The 15,110-nt window shown below is 34.9% G+C and overlaps 2 protein-coding genes across 6 annotated transcripts in view; one reads left to right on the top strand and one right to left on the bottom strand.

Moving 5' to 3' along the window:
* The window catches only part of rasef (RAS and EF-hand domain containing), a 35,584-nt gene that overhangs the window by 3,160 nt on the left and 17,314 nt on the right, over nucleotides 1–15,110 (top strand). For 2 of the 4 annotated variants that reach the window (XM_056772841.1, XM_056772844.1), the window contains exons 5-15: nucleotides 31–108; nucleotides 493–608; nucleotides 1,041–1,109; nucleotides 3,117–3,198; nucleotides 3,524–3,594; nucleotides 3,854–4,127; nucleotides 5,018–5,164; nucleotides 5,240–5,387; nucleotides 5,816–5,897; nucleotides 6,248–6,362; nucleotides 7,394–8,017. In XM_056772841.1, coding sequence (XP_056628819.1) covers nucleotides 31–108; nucleotides 493–608; nucleotides 1,041–1,109; nucleotides 3,117–3,198; nucleotides 3,524–3,594; nucleotides 3,854–4,127; nucleotides 5,018–5,164; nucleotides 5,240–5,387; nucleotides 5,816–5,897; nucleotides 6,248–6,362; nucleotides 7,394–7,765 — 1,554 coding nt within the window. In that variant the 3' untranslated portion in view covers nucleotides 7,766–8,017. Of the gene's footprint in view, nucleotides 1–30; nucleotides 109–492; nucleotides 609–1,040; nucleotides 1,110–3,116; nucleotides 3,199–3,523; nucleotides 3,595–3,853; nucleotides 4,128–5,017; nucleotides 5,165–5,239; nucleotides 5,388–5,815; nucleotides 5,898–6,247; nucleotides 6,363–7,393; nucleotides 8,018–8,126; nucleotides 8,204–8,463; nucleotides 9,521–15,110 lie in introns of those variants that run through there. The other 2 variants (XM_056772842.1, XM_056772843.1) reach the window with 2 other exon arrangements.
* frmd3 (FERM domain containing 3) overlaps nucleotides 9,525–15,110 on the bottom strand; it is a 53,965-nt gene continuing 48,379 nt past the window's right edge. For both annotated transcript variants that reach the window (XM_056772845.1, XM_056772846.1), the window contains exon 14: nucleotides 9,525–14,411. In XM_056772845.1, the coding sequence (XP_056628823.1) occupies nucleotides 13,762–14,411 (650 nt within the window). In that variant the 3' untranslated portion in view covers nucleotides 9,525–13,761. The remainder of the gene's footprint in view (nucleotides 14,412–15,110) is intronic.

Here is a 15,110-nt window from a genome sequence, read left to right as displayed (position 1 = left end):
TTTATGTTTCTGAACTCATGTTTTTCTTAGATTGAGAACCAGAATAAAAGCACCAGCCTCAAAGAAGAGACCTCAACATTAAAACGAAAAAATAATGAGATACTGTTGGTATGGCTCCATTCAAAGCAATAGTTTACCAAATAATAAAAATTTGCTAATAATTTACTTGACCTGAGGCAAAGATGTAGGTGACATTTTTCGCGGTAGATTTTTATATGAAACCTTGGTCCTTGATGATTCACAAAATCCAAGTGTACCTGCTTTTCTGACTCTCAGAGCGATGGCAGTCGTGGACTTGAGTTTTAAAAAGTCACCAAGGACCACGGCAAAAACAATTCTTTATAGTGATGTACTTAAGAAAAAATGTCACATCCATCTGGGATGTTCTTGGGTGAGTAAATTAGCACCAAATGTTCATTCTGTCTACCCTTTTAAGTCTCAATAGAATATCTAAACATTGACTTTGATTTAATTTGTTTGTTCCTTTTTTAGCAAAACCAGAAGTTGAAACAGGAGCTATTGGTGTGCCACACCAATGTTGCATTTCTCCAGAGTGAACTGGATTCTCTCAAGAGCGATCTCACTGACCAGAGCATCAACTGTGAAAGGTAATGTATGTGATACGCATTCATGGCAGACCAGGTTATTATAATGAACACTTTATTTAAGACCAGAAACCTCACAGAAACTCATAAAATACCTACTGACTCACCTTGACACTCCAGACTAGTTACATAAATACAAACAATACAGTGCATTATAATAGGGAGCAATAATCACTAGACAAACTGCATATTGGCTTTGAGCAGCTGTTAGAACAGGTTTTGTGACTGTTTACAATAGTGATGCACTGAAGAAGGATATCCTGGTCTCATACGTCACACTGCACAGGAATGTCTGAAACTTGTTGCCTAGTAACTAAACAAAGACACAGTTTACTTATCTGTGCATGTGTTTTAAACGGATCATTCAGCCTGTAGAAATATATGCTATAAATTATAAGCTGTTACACTAACAATGTTGTTTGTGTGCCTGTGCAGAGATGAAGCCCTTATGAAGTGTTTCTCTGAGGAGCGAGAGAACCTTGAGAGACAAATCGAGATCCTTCAGTGAGTTTGAACTACATAATACTCTCCACTCAGTATATGAAATTCTTCACACTAACATGTGAAATGTTAACTTTTTAATGGAATCCTGAATTATATTTTGTTCATAGTTGAAGTTTTTTTGATGTAGCATTAAAGTATGTGATAGGCTGAGGAAAGAAATGTTTTTGTTTGAGTTGGTGGGGGTGACATCAAGTTACTGTGTTGAAGGACTGTTCTTGCCAGTGTTAAACTTGAAAAACCTTTATTACACACAATTAAAAATATATTATATGCATATTTATGCAATAATATGTAATTAACCCTCGTCCATTTCAGTTGGCACAAGAACGATGAATCATTGCAGGTTAAGCCACTTTAAAACATTTTATTAATATTGTTTGTTAATAAAAGCATTTATTACAATTTCTGACATTTACGGTTAAGGAATTGAACACACACCTAGATCTAAGCCTCGTTACTGTTACATGAGTAAAACCGGAAATGTTTCCTGAAAAAATTCTGCCTGGCAGGGAAAAACCCTTTAATTTTCTTAAATACATTTTCTTAAATCAGGAGGAAAAGGATTTAAATACAGTTTAATACATTTTAACATTGGAGATTCGCTTAATAGGACTAGGTGTTATAATCCCACTATTTCAGAACAGTTTAATTGTCCAATAGAACATTTCCCACACTTTATGCATGACAGGGGAGTAGTCAAGAATATGAATAGAGGAAAGGAGGTCCGAAGTTTCACTGGGTTCGTAGGGTAGGCATCCCCTGTTTTCGGGGATATATGATAAAAGAAGCATATTTATACTTAGGCCTACCTTTCGTTGCTTTTATCGTAGAGACATCTCATGAGTTGTGTACCCGATCCCACTTTCATCACATCCATTATCCTGGGTGAAAGATGCCTTTTAGTGAGATGCTGCTGATAATGCCCTTTGTATGGTTTACAACAATGGGACACATCGTCAGTTGTGCACCTTAGTCTCATTAGGGATTTCGGCCCTTTATCACAAGCAAAGGGAGACCCAACACAGGTTGATTAGACCTTGGTGTGTGTCACATTGTTAGATGGTCATTTGGCAGCCCATAATGTGTCCATCTCAACCACTCCACAGACAGTGGCTTTGCTTTCCGCAACATTTGATAGGGGCATCACTTATAAACGTTCATATTTATAAAAACGGTCTTTGACGTGGAAAAATGCTCAGCGCCATGTCAGGGTCTTAGCAGACATACGCACTTTTGCTTGTCCGAGTGCTGCAGGTTTTTGGAAATATAAGTGGTTTTTAAGGGGGTTTTTCATTTACTTATTTCAATTAATTCCAAATTTATTTCTACTGCTTTTCACAGTTTTGCATTCTTTTAAAGCTGTTTTACAGAAAATAAATTTCAAAACAGATCCTATTGTGATGAAAGTAAAAACAGCACAAATATATAGAATGCATACAATTCTCGCAATTTTTGTTCAATAACATTATACCAATATCACTTTGTCTACTGTGGAACACAAATTAAGATGTTCTTAGAAACGTCTCAGTGGTTTTGTGTCCATACAGTGAAAGTCAAAGGGGGCCAGTGTTGTTTGCTTTCTAGTATTTCTCAAAAAATCTTGGTAACACTTTATAATAAGGTTGTATTTGTTAACATTAGTAAATTCATCAATTAAATTGACCTTACAATCAGTATTATAGTTGTGTAGAGTGTATTGTTCAAGTTAGTTCATTATCTCATTTTGTCAGATATGATTTCTGATTTTAAAATGTATTGTATGTGATTAATTCATGCTGTAGAAGTATTGTTTATTGTTTGTTTATGTTAAATGGATAATTCGATTACAAATTTTAAAATATATAAACATTATTGTAAAGTGTTGCCAATATATTTTGTTCTGCAGAATAAAGTCATGTAGGTTTGGAATGACATGACAGTGAGTAAATTTTTGGTGATCTTTCCCTTTAAGCAGGTGACTGTATTTATTGTTTTAATGTGATATTTATGATTCTCTTTATTCTCCAGAGCAGCAAACAGGAAGTTGCATGATAGCAATGATGGTCTGCGTGGAGCTTTGGAGAACAGTCAAAGCAAAAGTAAGACTCAGGTGAGCCCACAGCCTTCTTTTATTCTATCTATTTATCTATTAAATATTATTTATTAGAATTATCTTGCTTGTTCTATTAACACCATTCACTGTGCTGTGTTTTACCTTTCCGTGTTTTTCTGATTTGCTCCTGTAAACCTGCTTTAGAACAATGGACATTATGAAAAGCGCTGTATAAATAGATTTATTTGAATTTTAGATGTAGATTAAGCCGCTTGACAGCAGTGTTTTCTGAAGCGTATACTTAAGGAGGACGGGTTTTAGTTAATCTTATGTACTTTTCATATTAGTCTATCAAGACAGAAGTGACCTTTTTCTCTTGCAGCGTGTCAGTGGGCTCTCACCTGGAGTTTTTATGAATCGAAGTAAGACATCATGTGTCCCTTATTTTGATGGGTAAGACATGAAGAGTAATTATTATAAACTCTTAAATCGATATGAAATAATTGACTTTCTCTTTACTTATTTAATACACATTATTTCTGATCTGTTCATGCACATTTCTTTATTTACAGAATTCTGACATTTGTCATCTTTAATTGATGTTAGTAATATACACTATGTTGTATGTCTCTGTTTAAAGCATCCATTTTTTTGTGAGGCATATAATATAGGTGGTTAGAACTAATGTTCATATTACTAATTACATCTGTAGATACTGTAACACGTGTGCAGACGAGGACTACGATCAGTTTCGTCTGATGGCCGGTCTGCGCAGGCATAGCTGTGAATCTCTGGCCCTGGCCTTGTGTGACCCCATGCGCAGACTCAGCTGTGAAGAGGACAGCCTTCCTGACAGCTGCGTGGATAGCGGCATGTCCACCCTACGCTCAAATAATGGATACGAATTTGAGCATGAAGGTGCTTCCTGTCATGAGCTAGCTGCAGACAACTGCACCACTGTGTCTGGAGATACTTCGGACACAGAGGTATGATGTCATTGTATGAAGTGTCTTAGTTAATGGTGGGGATATAAACACTTTTATCTTTTCATTGCACATGATTCTTCAGTGCACATTATTGTACGATGAAAAGGTAGTTATTGACATCTACACTGATGAGCCGAAACTTATGACCACTCATAAAGTCGGAATAAGAAGGCATGTGAGCAGTCCCAATAAATTTATCTTTTTACATATTTATTAACAAGTCAATACATTTTTTACGCAACCTAAGATAATCATATGATCAAATAATCACAATAAGGGGCATCACGGCGTCAGATTTCAGTACAGCGGCCAAACAATTTATAATCACTATACTATTGTAATGTCTTTTAAAATGAAGTAAATAAATAATGATATTAGTCAAAGTCATCTTTAGTTTTATTTATATTGTGTTTTCTCGTTATTTGGCCAATTACACTCAAAACAGAGAGAGAATGTTAAATGTGTTCAATACTGTGTTGATATATGTCGAATGTTATCATGTGTGTATTATTAACACAATATCAATATTCACGGTTATTAAAATCACAATTATTGTCAATAACGGTGTATTGTGACACCAAATCACAATCTTAAAGATCCCCAGGTCAAAGGAAATTGTAAAAAAAAGATAGTGATGTGAAGTGTAATAAACTGTTCATGAATGAATAGGACTGTAATGGAAATTCATAGACAAGACACCAGTTCCCAACAAGAAATTTTTCACTAGAGACGGTAGACTTATGCTTTCTGTTAACCGTTAAATTACAGTATTCCTATAACAAAAGGTCGCAGCACATAATCATTCACTCCTGACAATTGCATGATTGGTGTCATGTTTATTTTAATTTTACATTGTCTTAATATGATATGTACTTTCTATGTGTTTACAGGTTCTCGAGGTGCGAGACGAAGTGCGAGACGAAGCTGCATCTGGGTCCCATGGTGAATCAGCTCAAAGCTGGGCTCCATCACAATCGAATTCGAAAAAAGATGTTACTGCTTCAGGGAAGAAATGCCTGTCAGCTATCTTAACTGAGGTACTGAACTCACCGGCCAGAATTAATCCGCTAAAAAACACTCTTGTAAACCCCATATTTTGTGCATATGTTCAGAGAGAGAAAGATGAGATGGCAGTGACCCAGACTCCTCCTGAAAAGGCCTACAGGATTGTACTGGCTGGTGACGCTGCAGTGGGCAAGTCTAGTTTTCTACTTCGCCTCTGTAAGAACGAGTTCAAAGGCAACACTAGCGCAACTCTGGGTAAGACTTCTCCTACAAAGTTAATACCGGTGTACTTAGTTCACCCAAAAATTTAAATTCTGTCATCATTTACTCACCCTCTTGTCATTTAAAACCTTAATGACTTTCATTCTTCTGCAGAACACAAAAGAAGATATTGGTAACCGAACAGCACTGGACCCCATTCACTTCTATTGTATGGACACAAAACCAATGCAAGTGAATAGGATCCAGTTAACAACATCTTTCAAAATATCTTCTTTTGTGCTTTGCGGAAGAAAGAAAGTCATACAGGTTTGAAACGAAAAGAGTAAATGATGACAGAATTTTTTTCTTTGGGTGAACTATCACTTTAAGGCCTTCTGCACTAGAATTTTTATATCTATAATACAGACAAAACTGAAATTCTTATTCCTGTAAAAATCTGTTTCCTGTATATTTCCCTGCAGGTGTTGATTTCCAGATGAAAACCTTGGTGGTGGATGGTATCCCAACAGTGCTGCAGCTGTGGGACACAGCTGGTCAGGAGAGGTAAGACATATTTTACAAAACACACAAGAGACAAGGAATGTGTAAGACCTAAAGGAATTGTTTAAAGAAATATGAAAATGAATAACGTGTATGAAGTCATCCAAATGACTCCAGGGGGTCTTCTAAAGCCAAACAAGTTTGAGAGAAATGTTGTCACGTATATGCAACATATTGATCACTGAATAAACGACCAAATGGAGTCGCTGGGTCAGAAAATGAAGAGAGAATTTTCATATTTTGGTGAATATTTCTTTAAAATATTATTCTTAAAATTAGTTGTTTATTTAAATTTTTAAAATCCCTATCAAAATCTAAGAATGAATTACAAATGTATCATTGCTGTGTTGCAGATTTAGAAGCATTGCGAAGTCATACTTCAGGAGAGCGGATGGAGTTCTTCTGCTGTACGACGTCACCTGTGAGAAGAGCTTTCTGAATGTGCGCGAGTGGGTCGACATTATTGAGGTATTTCCTGCACATTATATTGTACACTCAGGTGAAATATTCTTGGCATTCTTGGCAGTGTAGTTTCATGCTGTCATTCGTCATTGCATCAATGCTGTATAGGTGATGGTATTTAAATGTAACAGTCATTTGCAAATGTTCTCGTAGTTGTCACATCATAAAATTATGTTTTTTCTGGATGACATGTTTTTGTAGCATAGTTTCCATAAATGACCTTGGTGGACTGGAGAGGAGCTAGCACACTAGGTCAATTTGAGCAGATAAGGCTATGAAAAAAATTGATCTTTGATTCAAAATAACTAAACAAAGTTTTATCATGAAAACACAAATGCAGTATTTGTTAAATATGTGTTTGGCACAATTACTGCTACCTTAAAGTTAGTACAGTGCTTCGTGCCACCTCCTTTTGCTAAGATAACAGCTCTTAGTCTTCTCCTATATTATGCCTGATGAGATTGGAGAATGCATGCTAAGAGATCTAAAACAATCCCTTAAATACAGAATTCCTCCAGATCCTTTACATTTGGGAGTGGACTCTTCAGTGTACCCCTAGAGGTTTCTATGGGGTTCAAGAAAGGCGGCTGTGATGGGCATGGCAGGACCTTGCATTTTGTGATGTATGTTTTGGATCATTGTGCTATTGGAAGGTCCAACGTCTTCCTATTTTAAGGTTCAAGACGGAGGTGTTTAAGTGTTTTATATCTACTGATATTTGATAGAGTCCGTGTTGATAACCAAGTCCTCTGCCAATAAAACAGGTCCAAACATGAAATACCCGCCAACATACTTAACCTTTGGCACTCGCTACTTTTCCATATGGCTCCCACTCTGTGTGCTCCAACACCACGTCAACACTGTTTTTGTTTAATCTGAGCCTAGAACCTGATCTTATTTTGGAGATGATTATGTTTTTTTGAAGGAGTAGAGGCTTTTTTCTTGAAATCCATCTATCAATTTTTGGAGACTTTTGGATTGTACTTAGCAGGTTACATCTTTAATGAGATCTTGATTTGTTATATCTTCTGATGCAGGATGTTTCCCATGATGACATTCCTATCATGCTCGTGGGAAATAAGACAGACATGAGGACACAAGCTCTTCAAGAGGGAGAGACTTGTATTCCAACCAGCTATGGAGAGAAACTAGCCATGGTCAGCAGTTATTCACTGTTTCTTTTTTATCTCCTATACTTCAATTTTGTCAGCCTTCATTTCATCCAGAATATTGCTAGAAGCACCCCCTCATCTCTTAATACTGACACTGATAGAATGATGTTGTGCAAAATCAGGATTAAAAGGTTAAAAGTTTACTCAAATGAATGCCAAAGTATCAAGAAAAAACAAATCTTAGAACATAAAGCACATTCCCTATTTATTTGTATCAAATTAATGTATTATAAATAATCATAATTATTCAAATGAAGAATTTTTTTATTTGTTTTAGAAATGGAGGCAAATTCCACAAACCTTTTTACCATGACCTTTAGCTCCAGGACACCCTTTGCTGTATATCATGAAGAGAAAATGATTATATATTCAATTTAAGGTCTAAGTCATCCATCTCTGATGGACGATAATAATCGGAAGCATGAAAAAATATTCAAGCATAGTATTAAAAATATATATATTTTAAATGCTAATAAGACTGAAGCACTGTAATTTTAAAAGACTGCACAAAAACAATGAAATTCCTAAATATTTATTCAGTCATGTAAAAATAAAATATTTATTAATTCTAAGTGGCTTTTGTGTTTTTTACTTGCAGACATACAGCGCTTTATTTTGTGAAACAAGTGCAAAAGATGGTTCAAATATAATTGAGGCTGTTCTTCATTTAGCACGGTAAGCTCACATTTCACAAAGTAATAAAACTAAACATTCTACTTGCAGTCCCCAACACTTAACTTGTGGCTGCCAAAAAGCATCAAACCAGACCCTTAGATTAACACACTGCAAATCTATAAACTGTCTGTGATATTAACTTGGCACGAGAGGGCACCACATTGATCGTGTTTTCACAGTTTCGGCTTGCAAGGAGTAGATAATGTGCATTAATATCATAGCACATGACTCATGTGTTTAATGTTTCCTCTGCACCTTAGAGAGGTGACCAAGCATGCAGAGGAGTGCAAGGAGCCCATATCAGTGGCAAAACTTTCTAGAAGTCCCAACAAAATGATGTCCAATGAGAACTGTTGTATGGGATAATGCCTGTGCATGTGGCTCCAAAAAATATCTAATAGAATTGGCTGTGGCTGACGTATTTGAGCCCGACATCTATGTGAAGGTAAAATATGAAGAATAAACAGAGTTCCTGATTATTAATCTTATATTTATTGGTAAGTCATTAATGATGAGAAATAGTGGTACAACAGTATTGTTCTTATGGCAGGCACTCCTTGAAATTATGGGACACTTGTTGAAGCATGCACAGATTTTTGTGTTGTTCTGAATTTCACAGCAAATGTGTAGCTTACAGAGTAAAACTGACTCTTTAGTTTACATTCATTTAGTTAAAATGCTGCACCATACCTTTACTCTATTTATTACTTACAATGTTCTTTTGTCAAAGTGAAAAAGTATTTCACTTATGTAATTTTATCAGTGATATTTGAAACTGAATATTTGATGGCAATGTGAAGTTACATTCTTGTTGTCTATTGAAATCAACCTACTTTTTGAGAATGATTGCTGAAGAGATACATGGATGGATGAAACAGAATTAGTTTGATGAAATACTGAGGTTGATACTGGATTCAAGACATCCATGTCTTTTAGATTTTACGCTTTTCTTTGCTCAATGCTAAAAATTGGAAAAAATGTTTTAACTAAAAAATTCGTGCTTTTGTGGATGCCTCTAATTCTAGGCAATAGTTGTATGCCTTTTTCCAACGTTGTAATTGCATCATATTATATTTGGGATATCACAGTCCACTGCACTCTATTCTGTAATAAACAGTGGACAGAATGTTTCATGCCTTCATGCTGATATTTACTCTCAGTTATGTGAAACTCATCAGAGTAAAAGTGCATGAATTATTTTTCAGCTTGAAGACATTTATTGTAAACTGTATATAGCCTTTAAGAATGTATGTTGGTCAAATACATTTTTAAGTTTAACCTAAACAAACTAAATTTCAATAAAATTGAAAGATTTTCAATAAAGATTTTCACTCCAATTTTATTGTGGCAGTACTAACATATAAAACAATTCATTTTCTGAACATATAAACCATCAAAAATCACTTTACAATTTAATTAATATTTAATAATAAATGTAATTGAATTTTACAAATGTCATAAGGCGCTTCCCGGTCAATTTCAGACTAAGAACTGTTTTTTTTACACTGATACTCCCAGAGTTGTATTTTGAAATGATAGACCGTATTAAACAGAAATATTTCAAATTCTCCTGAACATGCGAATAAAACACATTTCACATATTGTGTGAAATCACTAAACACTCAAGAAGATAGCAAACTTAAGACAAGACAAATAAAAAAGACACTGTTTTCCTATTTTGCATATTTTCTTGTCAAGTACAATTATCAGTCTTTTCATTATTAAAGGGCTTTGGATTGTTTCATGTTTGGTCATGTTTATGTATAAATAATCTGGGTAAAATCGCTACCAAGCGCTAATCGTACAGTAAATTAAATTTTGAATATGCATGACTAGAACACTGAATTTGCCTGGTTTTATTCAGAGGATGTCAGATTAGATACCAGGACTATCAACTGTCATCCAAAGGGACATACTTCACAAAGACTTTCAAGATTGTGTTTAGTGAAAACTTCACCACAAAATCAAAAGGAAAAAAGAGAGAAAACGCAGCCTATATTTAAAATCAGTGTTTCATTTTGTTTCTGCGCATTTTATAACCCTGAAATATAATCGTTTTTTTCTTTTGATTTTGGTGTAAAATATCAGACTTGCCGATGGACACAACCTTGAATTTCAACCATCTTAGTGATCACTTAAAACACTTAAATAAAAATAACTTCAGTACAGTTCTATCAAATATACTGTATCAGGCTGGATCAATAAAATAAACAGATCACCCTCATCCTTAAAGGGTGACATGAAGTTGTGGTGTTTCATCATGCAACAGCATGGCAAAGAAATAAAAACATTCCAACATGTTAAGTGCATAAAAACATTGATATCACATATCTTTTTACACTTTTTCTTTTTTCATTTTTACACTCTGGCCGATTAAAAAAGTTAGAACTTCTATTTTTTACCACACTAGAATACAAGAGATGTTGAGGTTAATGGCCAAATTCAATCAACCTGCTTTGTTTTTTACTAAAATGAATAAAGATTAAAGTCTTTATTCACAATCTCTAACTAGATTAATGTTTCCAAATTATAAAATATCATCTGAATTGTTGCTGTATTTTGTGTTTAACACTTTGATTGAATTTGACTACATATTCTCTGGTTTTATTGATCAGGATAACACAAAGCATAACTATCAAGCATATACACAATTGTTTTCTCACATATGTGATGTGCAGCATAATAACTATGACCTATACACCAGAACAAAGCATTAATGGTATATTTATATTATTATTTGCAGTAATCAAAATGTATTGACTCATCCTGAGCTTAGAATACACAGAAACCTTAAGCGAAAACAAAATAAAATAGTTAATGTTCTTTTAAAAGGCGTTTGGCCATTGTAAAATAATATGATCATATGATTTGGATGCATTAATCGAGTACACAAGTTCAGACTCTTAATATGAGAATGACCTCATGGTATTTACAGACATGCAGACATAGATGGGCCACTCAAGGGGAACAAGTCAGGGCATTGCAAACATTAAATGTGTGCAGATGTACTGTACCAGTCACTTCCAGTCAAAAGTTTAGAATCGTTCCTTATATTCTGGCCCTAAGCATCTGTTTTACTTTGGCTATTCTATCCAACTAAGAATAATTCATATTTGTTTACAAAATTTATGTCTATTTAGTCAGCCATTTCATCAGAAATGAGCAACACATTTTTGTATCTAAACTTCTGCCTGGTCACGTATTTTAACTAATTACATTTTTTTTAATTAAATAAAAACGAAAACAAACTTTGAATGTATTCATAATGTTTTAGGAAATAAAGATATAGCCAGTAATTTACAATAAAGTATGCTTTTGATGTAATCACCAAAGCATTTTAGTAACTAAAATGTAGTAACTGTTTTAGTAACTGTTATTCTGATTTTAATGCACATATTTTATGTAATAAATGAGCGGCTTCCCCCACAGGGATTGGGCCATGACAAGGCCTTAGTTAAATTAGTACATTTGAGCAGTTTTTACAAACATGCCTTCCAAAAACACATTATTTGTGTGTATTTTGTGACAAAATAATTGTACTTATGTACTTATGTAGGACTAGTCTTAAGCCCTGTACGGGAAACCACCCCGTAATGTTTAAAGGTGAATGACACAACAAGACTTTGCATGAATGAATATCTTCGACAATGAGCCATGAATAACATACAACAGCAATATTTTTTTGGGAGATATTGTAAATACATGTATGTAAGAATTTATTTATTTACTTTGTTTCAATTTTTGTATCAGAAAATAAACTGCTTTTTTAAAGTCCTTCAATAAATGACATACGTTCCTGAGAATGCCGCCTGGTGTTCTAAGGTAAATGTGATCAGGATGTTATTTCAAACTACTATGAGCATGATACAATTTAAGTTTAAAAAACTTGTCATTAGCCCTTATTTTATCATCTCAACAAAAGATGTGACATCACATCACTTTAAAGTTACATCACAAGTAGCCATATATTCAAATTGCATCGGATTGGTTGGTATGGTCAAAGCTTTGCATGTTTTGCATGTGACCACATGAATCAAAATAATTAAATACATAAGTCAACCGTTTAAATGCAACACGTCTTTACAGGTTCCGCATCATGGAAAATGCAAGTATTGTAAATGTATGACGGTACTACATGAACTTACTTTTAAAATTCCCAAAAGAATCCATTTTCCAAACAAGTAATTTGGAAAAAAAATTTTCTTCTGAATTGTTATGTTTACTTTAGTATAATTATAGGGCAAATAAATATTTAAGAACCTAATCTTAACATTTATTTTTTAGTAAAGATCACTTGCATAACAAATCAGTCTTTAGCATTGTTTGAGCAAACCTGCAGTTAGGCCTGGTTCTATTCTGCCCATTTATGCACATTAAAGACGTACGTGGCTATACAAAGATCTGCTTTGAAATAGCTTAGGATATTAACTAATTTGAGACTAAATGGACTTTAAGATTGTTTGTAATCCTTTTAAAGAGTTTTATACTATCTTTATATTAGAGTAATATTCTACACCTTTTACTTTTTTTTTTTTTATTGTGTATTTGACATTAAGTGATACTGTAATGTTGTGTGACCATGTAAGACTGTTAAATGTATTACTGTATCATCCTCCCAAAGCCTGTTATAGTAAAACTTTCATTTGACATCAGAAAATCTTTAAAAAAAGTTTTACATTTTGTGCTATTCAATGTAAAAAAAAACACAGCACAGCATTTTAGATGAATTGGTCATATTAAAAATATTTCACTTCTCTACCACCTTCTTTTTAAAATAAAGCAGTTTAAATAACATACCATAACTAAAAGATACAAGTAACTGCACCCATAACTTGGAAATGTAGAACATTTAAAAACAGATATGTTTTAGTATGCATAGCTCGCCCTCGCTATATATTGTGTTACTCCGCTGGAGGCAGAAAATATAATTTGCAACACAATGTTATGAGGTCAGAATTTGATCTAAATAGCTGTAAAGCTTTAAATATAATAATAGGTTTTCTTGATTTGGGGAAGCGGGATCCTGTTCTACATTCTGAGTAGCGTTTTTTGTGATATGGAACATAAAACAAATTAATGTGACATGCATCAACGTCAACATATTAAAACTAAGTGCTGGTTCCAAAATGATCATTTGCAGGGTCCAAAATGATAATGTGTTTATCTATCGATCTGATGCAGCGGTTGACAGAACCAGCAATAATCCTGAAAAAATGACAGCACGAGCAAACTATTAATTTTGGACCCTGAATGCTTTTTGTTTGCTTTTTTAAAAGTTTAAAAGCACATGCAAAATCATTTTCAATGATAAAATGTGTGAAATTTCGGTGCATTTTTATCAGAACTACTTTTTGTCATTTTGTCAGCCTTTAAGTGGCTAACTGAACCATCTAAGGCATTTGTGAATCCTACAAATGTCCATTACAACTGCTATAACACAACCAAACTACTATTATCTACTTGATGAATGGGCATAAATAACGTTATGTACTGTAGGAGAGCAAACCTTCCTTTCATTCCCGCCCCCTGTTCCATGAGGCTGCCATTAGCGGTGTGCCTCATTCCCCCCATAGATGCTCCATTATGAGTTCAACTTTGCAGAGAAACCATCTTCGCAGAGGGCAGTAATACTCGTAGTGAAACTGCTCGAACTCAGGCGTCTGGCGAATATCATGCAAGAACGAGATGTCCAAGTCGGACTCCAACAGTACAAGGAGCAGTGGAAGTAGAATCATGAGAAGGCCAGTGGCCATCACCACCAGACGCACGGCACTGCGCAGACATGCCTGCATCTGGTGCTGCCCATTTGGAGGGTTGCTCAAAGACTGGCGATACTCCTCTCTGGCCAATTCCAGATCTCGTTCGGCCTGAAGCTCCACCTGCATCTCTGGATCGGCGTGAAGCTCCTTCAGTATGCGTGCGGGGCTCTGGAACAGAACTTCTAACCCACCTTGACTCTCCTCCACTGGCGTTGGCACCATGCTGGCACACGGGTTATACACCGTGTCAGAAATACTGAGAGTGTCACTCTCCTCTTCTTCATTATCTGCATGTATTTCTCTCCTCTCCTCATCTGCTCTCGTCCTGTTGGCTATCTCCTCTTCTCGTCTTTCCTGGACAGTTTCTCTATCCTCCGTCTCCACTTCCTCAGGTGTCACCGATGGTTTCAATGGAGAGAGGTGAACTGTGTCTTTTAAAGCCCGGAGTCCTGCAAAGCATACAACATGTTAATCACAGTTATTTAACATGTACAAAATGTGGAATCCTGCTGTATGAAGTTTTTTCACATTTGAACACGCATTAATTAAAATTACTCACAAATTATTCCTGTTGCCCTTATTGTATGCATCCTGTCTGTGTGTGTGTTCATAGAGCAGCAAAGAGAAATGACTGTAGCCTGTTTTTTTTGGACAAGTAAATATAGACCCAGCTGCCTGGCTAGTGTGGATTAAGACAATTCTCCCGGCTAAGTTGTCACTGACGTTGAGGGTTCTCCATGCAGCTCTTCTCAAATGTACACCCAACAACCTCATCTAAAAAGAATATCTCAATTTCTTGTTTCACAATAATATTAATGTTCTTTTGAAAATCGATTCACATAGATATTAAAAGACATATACATTTTTCCACATTTTGGAGTCAAAATACAATATAAAGACTAATTTAAACAATCTGTCAGAATATAATGGATTAAAGATACAGTTTATCCAAAAATGAATAAAAATCATGTTGTTCTAAATCTTTGTGGAGAACACAAAGAAGAAAGAGCCCTTTACAAGTTTTGAATGACATTAGGGTGAATAAATGATGACAGTTTTTTGTGTGCTGAGGGGTGAACTGTCCCTTTAATAAGCTTCCAAATATGCTTGAAATTTCATATTTATCTAAGAAAATTGAATAATCATTG

Source organism: Triplophysa dalaica, chromosome 18, assembly GCF_015846415.1.
Source record: "Triplophysa dalaica isolate WHDGS20190420 chromosome 18, ASM1584641v1, whole genome shotgun sequence".
Taxonomy (NCBI): Eukaryota; Metazoa; Chordata; class Actinopteri; order Cypriniformes; family Nemacheilidae; genus Triplophysa; species Triplophysa dalaica.
This window is presented reverse-complemented; position numbering and strand designations above follow the sequence as displayed.